The following is an 18,295-nucleotide window of genomic DNA, read 5'->3' on the forward strand; positions in this document are numbered from 1 at the left end:
AAGTTTTTACTGTCGTATTTGATTCAAAATTATTATCTCCTTTACTCAAAGATTGCGTCTTCACCATCTGTAGTTGGCTTTTTTTGTGTTTTCATTCAGAATTGTTGAGTTTCAACGATTGACGATTCTTAATTTCAAGTCTAAAAAAATTGAACAATTCACCGTTGAAGGTTTAAATCCAAACACCAATTTTTGAGAGAGTTGATGCCATCCTCATCATTTTACCGTATAAAAAGTGCGCCACTCTTTGATTAGCTGTCAAGTTTTAGACTTTCATGGTAGCCCCTCCACTCCTAGTTGTGGTCCGAGATAAACCAACAGATCGCGATAGATATCTAGGCGTGACAGGGATTTTCCAATGTCTACCCTCTGAAATTAATTCTGAACAAACTTTGGTGGAAATTTCCCGTATGTAACACCTCTATTCTGATTATCATTAATTTCTTACCCGATAATACGAATCTCTCTTAATCGGGTTTGTCAACACCGGCCCACAAGAGCCCCATGGAAAGCCTTTAACTGATGCACCAATCAGAGAACGGCACAGACAAGTCAATCCTCTCTCTTTATTGAGTACCTACTCCAAGTATTGCATCCGGTAACAATGGAGGTCAGTAGTCATCTACTAGCATCGAGCTATCCAATCATCATTAACGATCTGTCTCGTTTTAGTCCTTTTGGAAGGGTCTTTGAAGAGTGCATTAATTGAACATCGATCGTGTTATTTTTTATGAGTCCCTATTCACGAGAAAGATTTGTTCATTATCAATTGGATTACATTTTGCAGTGAGGGATTATGATTTTTTACTCATATTAGAAACAACATACTGGCTTTTTGTTTCCCTATTCACATTGCGTTTTTATGTGTGAGCCAGAATTTTAATCCCACACTTCAAAATTTAGTCAAATTTGTCTTCTTCGCATTTTGTGCGCATGATTTATAAGTACAAGGAAACATGTCGACGGTGTAAGTCGGCAATCACGTAACTCGTTCGCGGTGTCTGAAAAGCTCCGCCTCTATGTTATTTTTTTAAAGGAGAACAAATTGACATCATTCTCTGAAATTTTTGCAGAATTTTCTTCGCACAGAGAAAAAAAGTCACGGCAGTTTTAAAGAATTGCCGTTGAGTAGCTTTCCGTTTAAAAAATAAAGTATGACAGGAAGTCTGCGACGTCGCAAACCGTGTTATGTGATTGCCGACTTACACCGTCGATGTGTAACGTGTTATTCTTTAGATTCAACTTGATTCTCCGACCCATCGACAACACGATACGGTTCAAACTAAAGAAACACAAGACCTCAATCATTTCCACGCCTTTTTGGCGGGGGAGACAGTGGATGAGTGAATGGTCGATTATCGATATTTTCCCATTTGAAGCCAATGTAAAGCATTGACTCTCAGGGCGTTCGTTGCGAACACTCAGTTCATCGATTTTTCTCCATAGGTTTAAATGCAAGATCAGTCAACATACCGTAAAGCACGCCACGCAACTGGGGAAAGAGTATTATTAGACATGTTTGTACGTAGTCTTTAGACTTCTGAAATGTCGCCATCGATGCATGTTGCATTAGCACATACAGAATCGCTGAACCGTGCCAAACTTTGACTTTACCTTCAGACTCATGCACATATCTTCTAGGATTTTCAACGAATCAATCCCTCTCTCTCTCCTTGTCTCTTTTCTCTCAAAGACTTATACATGATATTAAACAAGCTCCTCATTTGTGCAAAACTTGCAATTTTTCACTCTTCGCCCATCGTCTTTGGACAGACCCACATCTCTGTCTTATCATCGAGCGAGACTCACTTTTCTCCCATAGCTTCTCGCACAATCCAAGGAGGTTCATCTTAACATACTTGCACCCTGTGCAGAATAATCCGAGGTTAAAACACCAGGCTGAAAAAGCGGGTTTAAATAAAGAGATAAATATAAAAACTCTGACTTTTATTTTATTATAGTGGTAAAAATTAATAAATTCAGTAGTTAGAAATTGAAATACTAATTAAGACTATTTTCTACCATGAAATGTTTTCAAAAAGTGCTTCATATAAATAAAATCGGAACCAACTCTGAAGGATACATTTGGCGAGAACTACAAATTTTCCGTGGGCCTGTTTATGTCGGTTCTTAAGAGCCGTATGAATAGTCTGAAACTGATGCACAAACTAGAGAGCGGCAAATAGAAATAATTATTCTTTATAGGTACTTTAACGACCACATTGGTTCACGTCGATCGATTCACGTTTTTATTTTTCGTTCGGTTCATGTTGATCGCTTACATACCCTCTCGTTGCATGCAGACTTTCTATCAGTATTTTTTTTTAATGAACAATTCGCCTTCTGCTGCGTCTGCAGCAAATGTTGTTACGAATAGGTCGTGCGTGCTGATTTTAGCCCATTACATACTTGGCTCTCTGAAGGCGTATTATGTGCAAAAGAAGCGCAACCTGTTGAAGAAATACAAAAAGAGATTAAATGCATCGCCCAATCCCTACTTCGATTGTTCTCCAACAGATGGCGCTACTTTCGCACATAAAACGCCTTCAGAGAGTCGAGTATGTAATGAGTTAAAATCAGCACGCACAACATGCTCGTAACAACAATTGCTGCAATCTTACCAGAAGGCGAGTTATTCAGTTTAAAAAAAAAAATATGATAGAAATTCTGTATGCAACGAAAGAGTTTGTATTCGATCGGCATGAATCAAACGAAAAATAAAAACGTGAATCGATTGACATCAATTCATTGGACAAATAAATTAAAAGAAAATAACGGATCAAAATCAGTAGAAAACTTGCATTTACTATGAAAATTTCAAATTACGACTTTTCGAGATTAGTCTCAGCCAGGATTTTGATTTTTAGCAATTTTAACTCTACACGCACCACAGATTCACCCCCTGCAACCCATTTTTGGGTACATTTTTTCGCATTTTTTTTTATTCAAGACCACCGTGCAAGTTTGTGTTTCTCCGCTCAGGAGATAGGGTTTTGAGTTTAACGCAGTGGCGATGAGTGAAGGATCGATTATCAAGATTTTCTCATTTGAAGCTATGCTAAAGAATCTACTATTAAGGCGTTCTTGCAAACACCCTAGTCATAGATTCTTTTCCATTGGTTTATTAAAAGGCAAATCAACTTATCGCAAAGCTCGCCAAGCAACTAGCTTAACTCTGATAATGCTGACTCGACAACATCGCGTAAGACCTTATTATGTGGGGTAGTCGTTGTCCTATTTGAACCTCGCGACGCACACGGCACGATCTGGTGTTGTAGGTCCGGGACGCTGTTGTCGAGTGGACAAGAATTCCGAATTTCCATATGCAAATTTATGGGCAAATTCTGCTCATTATTTTCTTAGTCGGCGGCCTCGTCTGGGGTTCGGAGCGATCCGTGGAGTTGCATTGCTGGGGTTGGCTGCATTCTTCATGTAGGGCGTGACTCGATTAGTCATAATTCAAGAATTGAAAAGCGCATCGTTGCAGCTACCGCCAAGCTCACAGCCAGAAAATGAGCGTCTTTGTTTGTTACTCAATAGTAGTCATTTCGTTTAGTTGGTGTTTTTTTTACAACTCAAATTTATCCGAACCTTGGGGTACACTCCCTGTGCGCTTCGCTATCCAACACTCTAAGGCGCTTTGGGTCTCGGGCGTTATGCGTTAGGCGTTACTCTCATGATTTGGACGTATTTCTACCAAACGGAACTGTGTGCATTAAGACATGAGCTCTGAGACCCATTAGAATGTATGCATCACAGGGCCCACGTCATAATGCGCATAGCTCCGTATGGCAAAAATATGTCCATTTTATATTATAAGATTTAGGTTTTAGCGTTAGAAAAGTTCAGACTAACTTTACGTGTTGCGTCAACTATCGCAGATTTCAGGGAACCACTGAGCAATCCACTGCTGAGTATCATTTTGGTTCCTACTTTTTGCAACTGAATTTCAGGATGGTATTAATATATCGTCACTGAAATGAAAAATACATTCGACGTTGGAACTACCAGACTACGTATCTCGGTCTGCACCGATGCAGACTTACTGTCATACCTTGTCTTTTAAATGGATAACTGCTCACCGTCAATTCTTAAGAACGTGTGATTGTATCCCTCTGTGCGAAAAAACACTGTAAAAACTTCAAGAAATGATATTGATTTGTTATCCTTCAAAAAAGTAAAATGGGAGCGGATATTTTAAACACCGCAAAATAGGAGGTTAGGTGGTCCGCATACGTGGTTTAGGAGTTTCACCGTCACTGCTGTACCTATTCATATTGAAGCGTCCAATAAAGGGACGCAAACAATTTTCAGCCACAACTTCGATTCAAGCCAAAGAGCCATTTCACTGAAAAAAAAGGTATCACCATCTCAACCATACTTTTAGCGGATTTTGGCGCTAGCCATAAGAGTAGTTGCATTAGCTAGAAGAGTAAAGGCACCAGCCAGCGATATAGTTAATCCAACCACACTTATGTTGACTGTGAGGACACCAGCTAGAGGTATGGTTGATCCAACCACACTCTCAGCTGACTTAACCATACCTCTGGCTTGTGCAACTACTCTCATATATGGCGCTAAAATCAGCTGGGAGTATAGTTGGGATCGTGATACTTTTTTTCCGTGTATATAGAACTAAACCAAAATTAGTCGAGGAAAATGAACGAAAATGGCCCGAATAGTTTAACAAAAACAAACGCAATAGAATGGGGATCCAATGCTAGAAAATAAACAAGATGCCTGAGACAATCGGGATGGTTACGACCCCCTTTTTGACTAGGAAACAACAATACAATATAAATAAAAAACCCTCAAACCCCCATTGGTGATAAAAAAAAGAGACTTTAACACCTTCTAACAAAAGGAAGAGACGACACACAAAAAGGTTAACACATAACGATAGTTTTTGACCTTTCATTGCTCTCTGTCACAAATGAGGGGCCCTGGTTTTTTAATTTTTAGTAATTTTACTTTAAATTGGTTTCCTGGCCAAAAAGGGGTTTCTAACCACCCCGAAAAGTCCCAGGAATTTTGTTCGTTTCCTATCCTTTCACTTTCCTGTGTTTGTTTTCGTTAAATCCAGTCCCCATAACACTAAATTTCGAATTAGTGTACAAGTGGCTGGCCACCCTACTCGTACCTTAGAGCAGCCATACTGTTTATTTTGACCAACAAACTGACAACAGCGGGTGTACATTGACTCGCAATGTCTCTGAGCGCCTTGTAAGGCTTCGCCGTCTCAAATCGCAGCCCCGGTGAAATAAAGACATAACTGCATTTCGGGGTGAGCATCAGTGGCACGACTCTGTAGTTTCCAGGGCTTGTTTTCAAAGGGAGATACGTCATTACATGAGTCGGGAGACGAAATAATGCTCACTGTTTGAACACTGAGCACAAATCACTTCCTCCTGACTGCAAGCTACCCAGCGCATCTGCTTGTCTACAACCAAGGAATTACATCCCTAGGGACTGGCGGGGGAGGCAAGGTAAACTGAGCCAAGGGATGAGGAATACTCGGCGATGCTATGAACAAACACCGTGTCGATAACAGTTCGATTTCACGCGCCCAGGAAAATCCACTATTTTGATATTAGGAACTATTATTTCTGGCTCATTTTAGAAAGTTGAACGATCTCGTTACTTTATCAGGTTGATGAGTATCAATATTCAGATTTACTTTTGAATGTTCGGTTCTGATTTGTTGAATTGTTAGATTGGACTAGACGGTGATCATTTCGGACTTACTTTAGTCCATCTTCCGGTCGATGATAGCGAGCGCGGAACGCGGAACGTGTCGAATATTAATAGATTAAAAATAGAAGTACGTAGTAACTGCACTTCACGCTTCGGTGCGCGTGGATAAATGAGATGTGTAGAGCAATTATTACGTATTTTTATTTTCAATCTTTTTAACAATGAACTGCAATAAGATGTCGCTCAGATTTGGGAGAAAAGTTAAAATACGAGACCCGATTACGTCTCTCCTACCTGCGGTTAAGTTACACACAGCCCTTGAATCACCATTAAAAATAAAAGATACGAAAACAAACACAAAATGGAAATTGAGCAAGGAAAATGACGCGCGTTTATGACGGCGCAGAGCTAAAACTATTCGTGCTTGGTGGTTGTCCGTGTTGTATCTTCAAAATTGAAGGCGCGATTGGGCAAAGCGTGAACTCGCAATGCCCCGCTTTATGCTGCCAGCAAGGTGTCTGATTACTTCACTGATTCTAATTATTATTACTGACTGACTTCATGTTATTTGTTCAGGGACTATTAAAGTTTATTGAAACGCAAGGAATATTAATCAAGAAAAATGCCCACCAGAAACAACCACTGTTCCTAAACTCGAGACTTGAAGGTTATAGGACATTTCGTCAACGATTTTTTGTCCTTGCACATGGTTTCCCCAGTTGTTTACGTCCACGCTTTTTATCAGCAGGAGAGTTTTGGTTCACTTACCAATTGAGATCCAAAGTTAATTGGTTCACATGTAAGTACAAACGACAATTTCTCTTGACGTTTTTGGATGAAAATGTATAAGGTCTCGAAAGAATGAGGGTTTGCTTGTTTTTTTTTTTTCTTTTTTTTTTGTTTCTTTGGTCCAACGGAGCGGAATACATTATTAAGATTTTTGGTAAGAATAATGGAGCATCAATTTCATGAGGGAAAATTCACTAAAACTCTCTAAACCTCTTTGAACAGATTTGAATATCCTATCTGATATTGGCACTTTGTTGGCCCTGGTTGACTTTGCTTACATGTTTTTCTTTTATTATTGTTCAGGAATATTGTTATGGTTATCATGATGATGGCTCCCTTAAAAAGCACGAAGTTCCCTCCCAAATTAAATCGAGTGACGACGACAAAAAGGGAGCGGTGTTCAAAAAACATCCAAGTCCTGATATCCGTATTCGATAACGTTTAGCATGATTTTTTACTTCATTAGAGAAAAAAGTGATTTGATTCAAACAAAAATAAGCTCAAATTTACCGCCAAGAAGATTTTCTTTTGACATAACGAAGAAAATAATGCTTCTTTAAAGAAAAATAGATGCATATAAAAAGAAAAGGCTCTTACATCAAGCAGAAACCCGCTTTCATTCAGCGATTTTATTCTTGATTTAAAATAAAATCTTCTTGAGGGCATACTAAAGAATAATTATGCCTAAATCGATTCACTTTATATTCTAATGAAATTCAAAAAGTATGCTGAACGTTATAAAATACGGACGCTAGGACAAAATGAGTTGTCGGACTACCGCTCTCTGCTTGTGCCGTAGTACTTTTATTTATTTTGGGAGGGAAGCTCCGTACTCTCAAAGGATGCCTGCCATTCTTAATATGTTGGAGCGCCTTCAATTTCGTATGATACTGTGCAACACCTTTGACGCGAAATAGTTGCTTGAAGCGCCGTGACACTCCGCGGCGCGCGCTGGCGCCTACAAACCTAACAAAGATACTACACGCATTGCGCGATGCGTGAAGTATCCCTGTTAGGTTTGTAGGCGCCAGTGCGCGTTCTCGTGGCAGCACGCCGCTCCGCTCTGTAAGCCTCTAATATTTAAACTCGCGAAGTCAGCGTTTTTCAACTCATGATTTTGAAATGTTTGCACACTCTCCATGGGTTACCCTCATTTAAATTGATGAAAGAAATATGTATTTAAGGAAAGTAAAATGTGTGTTTCGGACATATTAAGGTGGTTTCGCGTCAAATTTAATGATTTCCAAAGCATTTTAATTTTTTATTTTATATTTTGTGCTTTCACTGTGCTGCAGCGTGGTGCATCGCACCGTGCATGGTGCGTGGTGCACCGTGATCGGCCCGCTGTCTCTGGCTCCGTTTAGTAGAAATACGTCTTCCTGGGATTTGGACGTCATTTTGTAGAGAGTCGTTTACGTGAGAGGAGAAAAGATTTAAAGCCCGCTGCTTGAGAATCTGACTTTCTCACTTTCTTTAGGAATTGGCAGTGACTAGCGAATGCCGTTTTGCAAATGGCCGGAAAGCTAAAAGCTTAGGGGCACTTGTCGCAATAAAAATGTACCTTCCTGAATCCCTCCCAAGGCAAACATATTTCACACCTCCTCCCACTCTCGGGTTACGTGTCTCCACGCGACCGGCAGGGGTGGAAATTGAATGAGGTGAGGAATACCGTCATTTCAAGGATGAACGACGTATGAACATCCGAGCGTTGTCAAATTTCTCCCGATAAAACATTCATTTTTAGAGGGCTTATGAGCGTTTGCAATGCATTTTACGATATAGAGTGATAGTGATTTTGAAATGCTGCTGAGATATCGACCAAGAAAGAACTGAAAATGTAAGCAGTATATTTTGTTCATACACAAAACATGATTCATGGAATAAACGAATTTATGCTAAATAAAACTATGCACAAGTGGAAAGGTGGGTGTGCTCGTGGAAGCTACATAAGAAACCATTAAAAAGTGGATATAGTTCCTTTTGAGAAAATAGAAAAGCGGGATTTGACATTTAATCAAAAGGAACTAAGCGCTAACTCGTGAGCCGTGGGCATGTGGCAAGAGCGTTGAGCGCAGGGCTCATGAGTTAAACACCGATGATCTAGTCGTCTAGTCTAGCTCTCTGCCTCCTCGCAACTGGTCCTCACCGCTGACGTCACTGGCGCTTTTAAAGACCCATTCATTCTTATGGCCCGAGCACTAACAAGCACACCCCATCTTTCCACTAGCACATAGTTCCATTTCGCATAGTACGTCCAAATGAGAATATGGGTCAAAAGGATCTTCATCAAATAGGATTGATAACTTTACGTAAGTTTCGCTCGCTCACCATGATTTTTGCGCCTTTTCTCATTACCACGAAAGGGCGCGAATCAGAAACAAGATTTTACGGTTGTTTACAATTGAATCAGTTGTTTTCAAAAAGGTAAAGGTCCATTCCTCTATGAGTCTTTGTCAGCATTTCCTTTTATGCAAGTCAAGGCTCATGAAAAAATGGACTTTTTTTCTTTTGGAAACAACTGATCCAATCGAACCATACAGCATAGCCAATATATGACTATATAGACTTTCCCGAAAATTCCCCACGAAACTCGTATTAAACCAAAAGGAATATGGCAACGTCAATATGAGCATCTATCGTTTCCCTCTATCACGGCGGAATGGGAATAGTCACGTAGGAATCATACCTACTCCAACATGAACCCTAATATCCATGAGACTACATACATGCCAGGGCTCAAGTCAGAATAGATATCGTCGCTTTTGATTTAAATTCGTTCAGTTCCCATCCCAGTACCTCCTTGGGTGCATTATCGCGGACTCCCGTGGCTGAGAGGGACCCCAGGAATTGAGCCATCATTGTCGGTTCATGAGCCATTCCAATACCCCACAACCGCAACCCCCCCCCCCCCTCACCATGCAGCGGTTTCCCTCGATCGCGTCTCGAGCATCTACACAAATGTGGTTGGAATCACGTAACCTTAGCCGACGTGTTTGCATTAATTTGCATTTTCCGTCTAATGCTCGCCGTTTAGCCGCATGTTTGCGCCCTCCGTGTTCAACACCTTCCTTGATGAATTAATTATGATGCCATCGGGGACCCTCGTGGGATCGAAAATCTCGGGCGATTTGGTTCAAGGTTATCGTCCAATGAAGTCTCTGCATACCTTTGCCTTGCCCTTTTAGTATTTTGTCGTCTTTCCGACAAATAAACTTGCCCATTTTTCAATAACATGGTGATTGATTTTAAAAAAATCGAGCTACAAGCCAATACTAAATTAAACAAGTAATATTTCAAACTATATGGAGATGAGAAATAACAAAAAACCTACAAGAAACGAAGCAAACGAACAAAACAAACAAAGCGCTTGTTCCTTTTGCACTGAAGAAGACCGCAGTTTGTTGGCGGTCGAAACATTTGCTTTGTTTCTTGTAAGTTTTTTATTATTTCTCATCTCCATGTAGTTTGAAATATTACTTGTTAATATATTTGGCTTGTAGCTCGTTTTTTTTTTTTCAAATTAATCACCATGTTCTTTGTAACTTAGCTAGCCAAATTGGGCATTAAAATTATTTTTTCAATAACAATGTTGCATTTCCACTTAAAAATGTATTTTTATCGGGAGCCTGTTGGACATTTGGACCCTTAGTTGCTCAAGATTTTTTTCAAACGCAAAATCCCAAATGAGGTCAAATTAACTCTTATTCATGTACACGGATTTTAATGGTTTTTGAAGTTTTTAACCCCTTAGAAGGGTTATTTCTGTTTTATTTTTTGGAAGAAAAGAATAACTGTTTCTGAAATGTTTACATTTTAGGTAACATTTACTGGCACTTTCTCACCCCCCTCCTCTTCCGCCATATGTAACTCCTCCAGAAGAGATAGTCGGGTCAATATGACCCAGCTTGGATTTTCTAGGGGTCGTCGTCAAAATACAATTCCCTGACACGGCAAAATTCCCGGCATATTAATTCTCAGACGTACACCTATGAGGGCGCAAGAGAGACCACTGAACATGTTTTTACTTCTTTTTTTTAACATAATAACAATTGATTTAAATGTACACACCCTAGTGTATTTTCAGCAAACTTAATTCTCAAAATCCTAAAATAAGAGACAACTCAACGCGCGGTGATGACGGCGCAGAGATACAACTATTCGTGCTTGATGGATGTCCGTTCTGCATCTGCAAAATTGAAGGCGCGATGAGGTGAGGCGTGAACTCGAAATCCTCTTCTATATGCAACCGATGAGGTGTTGTACACTTGCACAGGACGAAGGAGAAGAAAAAGTACAAGGGAAGGAAAGGGAGAGGAAAAAAAAAAGAATTTCCTCTTCTTTGTTCTCTTCTTTTTCTTACTTTTCTTCTCGTTTCCTTATTTCTTCTTAATTGTTCTCTCAAGGCATCCTGATAATAGGAGCTCTATAAAATAAATACATTCTACTATCACTACTCGTCTATTAGTTCTTACTTTTCTACTATGTGTGCCGCCTCTCCTAGGATTTCTCTTTATCACCATTATCATCTCCTTCTTTTCTTTTTCTAAACCTTCCTTTTCTTCTCTTTCTTCTAATTTCCAATACTTTTTCACCTAAAGTAATGTTAGGAGTCCAACAAACTGACAAGTCTGTTTTACTGAGGCTAAATAAATGGAATACGGATTTGAATGAAGACTGGATTGAACTTAGGGAAACTTTAAGTGTTTGTTTTAAATAGGCTAACTTCATCGTCTGACACCGGGGAGAACGGGGAACCCTGCGGAGATCCTCGACTCGTTGCAAAGCAAGCATCGCCAAGAAGGTTAATTCCTCAAGGTGGAAACCACTGAAATTAATATTGAATTAAAATGCATCACCCTCGAGGTAAAGAGCCTCGCCGAGCAGGTGATGAATAAAAAGCGGTTTACTCACCCGCAATTCTCCCGCGATACCAAAAAACGACGTGTAAACATTCGAATATTGTCAAATTTCCCAGCGTAAAATATTTATTCTTTGCGGAAGTTATGAATTGGTACCCTTCAAATTTTTATATAATATAGAGGGAATTGCGAATTAGATTCTCTAAAATATTCGATGAAAAATAATCGATAGAATTCCGAGAAATTCGGTTTTTATGATGGGAAATTTGGCAAGGTCTGGTGGTTCTTGGGGCGTTCTTCATCGGTGCGGCTGGATTGGAGTTCGGAGTTTTAAATTGGGATCTAAGGTGTTTTGCCGGCGATGGAAAGAAAAGCCAGCCCCCCAGCCTCATTCATATTCATCAGTTCCCGGAGCGACTGATGAATATTCACGCGGCGGAACATGTTGGCCGGCTGTGCTTTTCTCAACAATGACATTTTCTCATTAATACGACCGGAATTTCCTCGGCAGGTGCTCAAGTTTCCCCGCTTAATCTGGCATTTATCACCCTCGCTTCGAAAATGCGTCTCGATAACAAGCGTACCGCCGCACATGCACAAAATGAGCCTTATTTTAACACAGATTTCTAACCTTTTTTCAACACAACATTCTAACGAATATCTAATTGAAGATAGATCACAGAAATGGAGTCATTTGTATATTTTCCATTCGACCAATTTTTATCGGTGTACTTTTGCAATTAAGAACTAATTTCTGGCTCATTCGTAAAAACACTCACATGCATTAGAAAACTAATGGTACATACCGTCACCTCCCTGACATAAGGGTGTAACTACACTTCGCGATGAACCCTGTAGTTCGTATAACTCAATGCATTTCCGGGCTCATCTCAATGTGTAGTTACGCTCTCATGTCAGCCAAGCTACGGACAATGTTTCTAAATTAAGCCAGAATTTTTATTTCCTAATGGGCCGAATGCAATTTTCTTTTTATTGTATGTATGAAGAGAACGAAAGATGTCGACACCACTGACATTTTCCTGAGGTTTTCGACCATCGGAATCCCCCAAAAAGTCAGTTTAAAATCGCCCCAAAATTCGGATTTTCAAAACGTTCGCTTTTACGCGGGACCGGGTACGGTACATCCGTGACGTCACCGTACATGACATGTACATGTTAAATTCATAACCTGTGTGATGGTCCATTAAGGTCATGTTTTTATTCATTACTAGCGAAATGCCCGTGACTGGAGTCACGGGTCTAGAGGCCGCTAAAATATCTACAACCCTGAAAAAATGGCGGTAGGGGAGCAAGACATGCCATACAAAAAAAATGATAAAATCGATAGAAAAATGAGTTGTGGGGAGAGGGTGATGGAGTTAGAAAAATTAGCTGCGGGTGGGGGAGGGGGGGAGGTAGAATTAATGCTGGCAAAAAAATTAGAACTAACCTAGCAATGATTTATTAAAATAAGAAAGAAAAAAAATGAAAAAAAAAGAAAAAAATAAGTTGAAATAAAACATCAGCTGATAGCAAACAAAGGTTACCAAGGAAACCAAGGAATGGAACTTTCATAAAAACAGTTTAGTGGAAAACAGCGTAAGTAGGGCACTTACGTTAATTACCGTTTATAAGTAAACGGTAAATGCGATTTAACCGAAAATTTATACAGTTCTTCATAAGACCAAAATGGACAAAATTGCAAAATTTGAAGAAGCTAACGTAAATCTAACGATAGTTATCGTGAACAAAAGAATTGCTGACATAGGTCGGGTAACTATTATAGGTGGGATGGGATTTTACATTTTTTGTTACTATTCACCTTGAGTGAAGGGCTATTAAAAAATTCGCCCCTAGCTGGAGCTTAGTGTCAAAAGTGACGTTATTACTACACAGGACTGAAGGAGTGCCGACCCACTTTTTCACCACGTTGTACGTGGCATATCCCGGGGGCGATGTGAGGGAAGCCCGTCCGTATGATGGGGGAGAAAGGGGGTGAAAGGGGGGAAAGGGGGTGGGAAAGGGGGACGGACCCCGAAAAGCTAAACGAGTGCGAGCCACGAAATTGACAAATGGGGATGCATCGGGTAAGCGATCCTATTTACATTCATGGTTTGACTTAATCTCGACAGCGATTTTTATTCCCACCACACACGCCTCGCTTGTCTCCATCGTCGCCAATTCGACGGAGAATCTGTTTTAAATCCGTATGCTGGAACGAAGAACGGTAAATGCGGAGATTATTCTGGATTTGGCAACAGGGCGATGGGAGAAGGTACCGCGAAGTATCTTGCTCAATTTGGAGCCACGATTGCGGATGCGTAAAGCTGTGCCACGGTGGATCAAAAAAAGGTTTCGAGTGCCCCAAGAAGGGAATTGAAGGATTTCGGGAGAGAGAGAGAGGTAAGTGACATCTATGCGAGTTTTTTTGCGTATTCTGAGGGAGAATTTTTGCCAGGGATCGGGTTCAGTCTAAGTCCTACTCTGCCGTCATAAGAAAAAACGCCGTATGAACATTCCAGAGTTGCCTACTCTGCCGTGCTTAGGAAAAGCGCCGTATGAACCATCAGGCGTTGACACATTTAACTTTGATAAAAAAAACACATTTCGAGGTGAACTTATGATTATTTTCCTTTAAATTCCCAGATAAAATTATTCGCATTGTCACCTAAAGTTTCTGAAAATTCCAAAGAAAAACATTCATATTTTTCCTCAAAAATAAACATTTTATCGAAGGAAATTTGGTAACTCTCGAATGTTCATACGGCCATCTTCCTTATTACGGCAGTAATTTCCTCTGGCAAAATGTGTATTTTTAAAGGTAAAAAAGAATATTTCTACCTGAAAGGTTCGGAGAGTATAGATCAAATCGAGAATGAATTGTTCTGGAAAATCGGAAGAAAAAATTCACAAATTTCCATTAAAATTTATATTCTATTGGAGGAAATTTGGCAAAGTCTGAATGCTCATATGGCGTTTCTACCTCCTAACCACGGCAATACTGTTAACCCACATGACAGTGAAAAGAAATATCTCTGGCTACCAGAAGAGGCTATGGTACTCGATTTTTCATGTTTTCAGTAATGATGGCAACGTCCGAAATCTTGGATCTAAGAATTTGGAGTGCAGGAATTGATAGATGTATCACAGGCAAATAGAAATTGTCGGAAATTTGCAGGTGATAGATCTCCAAAAGCGAGCTTACGGTTCGTTCATGGGTCTTTCAAATGCTAGAGAAAAAATAAAGTCCGACACAAAGGAATTTATATTTTTGAGTGAGAAATGAATGATACCCACAGAAATCTAGAATACTAGTTTTTCGCCAAAATATTAATCGAAAATTTTTAAGAAATTATTTAAAAAATTGCAAATCCAAATACTCTCTTCGCACACCACAAAATTTTCTACAACACGCTTTCAGAATAAAAAACTTTTTGTGAGGTCATAAACATGTTTACCAAAATTTATTTGCCATACTATCTTAGTCTCAAAAATTAGACTTGTCTGTGGGCCGCAGGATTATTTCTGTGTTCCTTGAGAAATCCCCAAAATTTCTGTCAAACTTTCAAGAATAACACTGAAAAAAATAATATGTTGTTTTAGCACCTATGATGTCAAAAATGTGTCTGGTAATCCCAAGATGCTGCCTTTACTGCCCCCGCAGTTAATTTTACATCCTGTGAATGCAAATTCTACTGCATGGGCAATCAAGGCAGCATCTTAGGATCACTTGACACATTTTTGACATCCTAGGTGCTAAAACAGCATACCATTTTTTTAGTGAAATGTCAAGTAAATTGCTTATCTCTTTCTTCAGTACACATTTACACATATAATAGATTTTGTACGTATTATCTTACTTGGTTTGATTGGCTCCTCAAGTTGTACATAAAAGGTGAGCCGCTTCTGATATGAATTTTCTTCAACTATCGGTATCGATATTGTTTTCCTGTGAATCAGACAAAACCAGTAATTAATTATTTCATTTTCAAGAAGAATTCACCAACTTTTAACTTTATATGTGCGCGCATAACTCTAGGTCAATAGGTCCCGGGTTCGTGTCCCTGGAGTAGTTACGAATTTTCACAGAACTGGCGAGTGAATTTGCAAGAACAGATTCAAACTGGCCTTAATCCCTGAAAATTTGAATAGCCTGGAGCATGAATGTGTCTTTTGCCCTGATGTGAAAAGACATCAAATAAGTCTATAGACGGCTGTAGGCTCCTAACGAAATATAGGCCAAATAACCAGAAAAAAAAAACTTTATTCGTAACTTCTGTTATATTTGTATCAATTTGTGTCCGCTTATTTTCCTTAAAGTCGAATTGGAGCTTTTTACCGTTAGCAGCTCTCCAACCTCAACGCTTGAATCTTCTCTCCAAATCCAACTGACGGGTGAGGCACATGAAAAAAACATGAGGACAGAATGGACCGTTAGATTGAACGCGGACCCCAGAGAAAGGGTACACGAAAATAAACTTGACATTTAGTCGATGGATTGTCCGAGTGACTGGAAAGGTGCGAAGGGAGGAAAGGGTCAGTCCTGATCCTGTAAACGCTCAGGGTCCTATCCTTTATCAAGATAAAACATTTTGAGATTGATTGCATCTCTTATTCCTTCTCTCCTTGTCCGTAAAGTAGACTATTTGTATTTTACTGTAGTGATGCTTTGAACTTGAGTCCCGCCCTTCCTCTCGTGAAAAATCGAGTGACACACTTTTCTATCACACATTTTCTAAAAGACTAACACTATCTAAGTTAGTATACAAATTTCACGAGCATGCTCGTGATAATAACACAGAAGTAAGAGATGATCGGAACAAAAATGAAAAACATTGCTAAATGTGCGTACAGTGGAAATCGGATAAAACGACCTTCCAGGGACCGGCATTATTTGGTCGTCGGAGTCGATTGTCGTTATAAAATATGTAAAAATACATTTATTTGATGGGATTGTAGCCAAGGGACCGACCAGAGATAACGTCGGACCGGTATGTCGTTATGAGCGATGCCGTACTATCCGATTTTCAATGTACATCCAAGAAGAAAACAAGAATCTCATGGTTTCCCTTCATGTTCATAGCTCCATAGCTCTTTGTTTTGCTCTTCCTTTTGACTTTGGTAAGGCTTCTGATGAGGCAGGCGTTTTCTTCCATTCAGTTTCAGACTGCGTGAGATATTTTAGGACTTTACTGCTGTGCTGAGCAGAAATACCCTATGAACGTTCGAACGTAGCCTTTACCCCGGTAAAGCATTTTTCTTAGAGAAAGTTATGCATATTTGGACGGAGTTAAACAGAAAGGAACCAAGCCATATCGGGATCGAACCGAGAAAAAGAGGTTTAAAGTTTGGCTCCTGCATAAGAGTCAATGTAAAAGATAAACTTCAAGTTCAATTTCTGCAAAATTTGCTCCACCATAAACTTTGAATTTTTGGCGATAGATAGTAGAGCAGTGGTTGAGTTCAAAACCACTCATAACTCAATTTTTTCCAAAATGTGGGTTGGTTCCTTTCTGGCTTAACTCAGTCTATTTTTCCTTCAAATTTTCAGATACATTAGATAATATTACGAACAAAATCGTCTGAAAACCTGAGAGAAAAATACCAACAACTTTCCCAATGAATTCGTATCTCATCAAAGGGCATTTGGCAACGTCTGAAGGTTCATATGACGTTATCCCTTAGCACGACCGTATGTACGATGAGCTTTAAACGGGTGCCTATTAACATTTTAAGCGCACACGTGTTTTTTGGGCCATTATAGATTATTTCAAGTTAAAAAATAGTTTAACGGTCGCTTCATAATTGATTTGAATGTGTTTTTGTGCCATGACCATTACAGAAGCCGTTATCCCTAATGCTTCTAACTTTCGCAAAATCTGCGTTTCTGTGGTTTACCGAGCAGGGCAGTTGCGGGTGTATTATGAAAAGTTACTTCCTCACCACCATTAATATTATTGTTACAAATATTTCAAATGAAGTCAGAACAAAAACGAGGCTCACGCCCAGAGAACCACGCTTAAAATTAAGCCACACACGAATGCTGCCATGCTAATGAAAAACGCCGTATGAACCTTCACGCGTTGCCAAATTTTCTTTGATAAAACACAAATTTCATAGTAACCTTTTTGTTATTTTTCTTCTAATTTTCTCTTAATTCCTTTCGCACTTTCACGTGAAGCTCCTGAAAATTTCAAGGAAAAATATTCATTAATTTCCTTAAAAATGAACTTTCCATCCAAGGAAATTTGGCAACTCTCGGATGTTCATACGGCGCTCTTCTTAGCCCGGCAGAAAAGCTCGTCCTCATTTACACACTCACACAGGCTTCAGTTCCATTTCTCCTCTGCGTTTTTGGATGGGTCTGCATCGTCTTTATGTCTTTGGAAGGGTCCACTTTTTGTCCCCCCAGAAAGGAAACCTCAATATTTCACCGTAAGCTTTGCATTGATTAATCTCGACGTTTGTATAAGCGACTCAAGCGCTCGACGATAAAGGAAGGCGTAAGCTCTGATTCTTACGAGCGTTTCACGCGTAAAATTGGAGGTATTTATGCTAAAAGGAACTATGTGCATAGGGATTGCGTGTAACATAGTTTCCTTTATGATAAACACGTACAATTTTAAGTTGGGGCAGCAAAACATAGAGTTTCTATGCGGGCTAAAAGGTTCTAATTGTAACCTTTCCTCCCTTGTAACTTCGCTGCTTTTCAGATATAACCATGACAAAAATTAAAATTAAGGCAGTCGGTGAGCTAAATATGGACGGCGATAAAAAAAAGAGCGTACCTACATTGAACTTTTTCTAAAAGAGCATTCTAGCTCCATGGATGTTTGCGATGCGTGTTGCGTGTAGAAAAATGAGGGAGCTCTTGGTTCCAGTTCCCTGCTGCATCTTACCGAAGTGACACGCAGTATACTGCCGTGCAAAGGAAGAACGTCGTATGAACATTC

At 39.6% G+C, this 18,295-nt stretch overlaps 1 protein-coding gene across 2 annotated transcripts in view; it reads right to left on the reverse strand.

Moving 5' to 3' along the window:
- Positions 1–18,295, reverse strand: part of Calx (sodium/calcium exchanger 3) — a 161,473-nt gene that overhangs the window by 63,382 nt on the left and 79,796 nt on the right. For both annotated transcript variants that reach the window (XM_019046719.2, XM_072301234.1), the window contains exon 2: positions 15,203–15,291. In XM_019046719.2, coding sequence (XP_018902264.1) covers positions 15,203–15,291 — 89 coding nt within the window. The remainder of the gene's footprint in view (positions 1–15,202; positions 15,292–18,295) is intronic.

The sequence above is a fragment of the Bemisia tabaci genome, chromosome 6, assembly GCF_918797505.1.
Source record: "Bemisia tabaci chromosome 6, PGI_BMITA_v3".
Classification (NCBI taxonomy): domain Eukaryota; kingdom Metazoa; phylum Arthropoda; class Insecta; order Hemiptera; family Aleyrodidae; genus Bemisia; species Bemisia tabaci.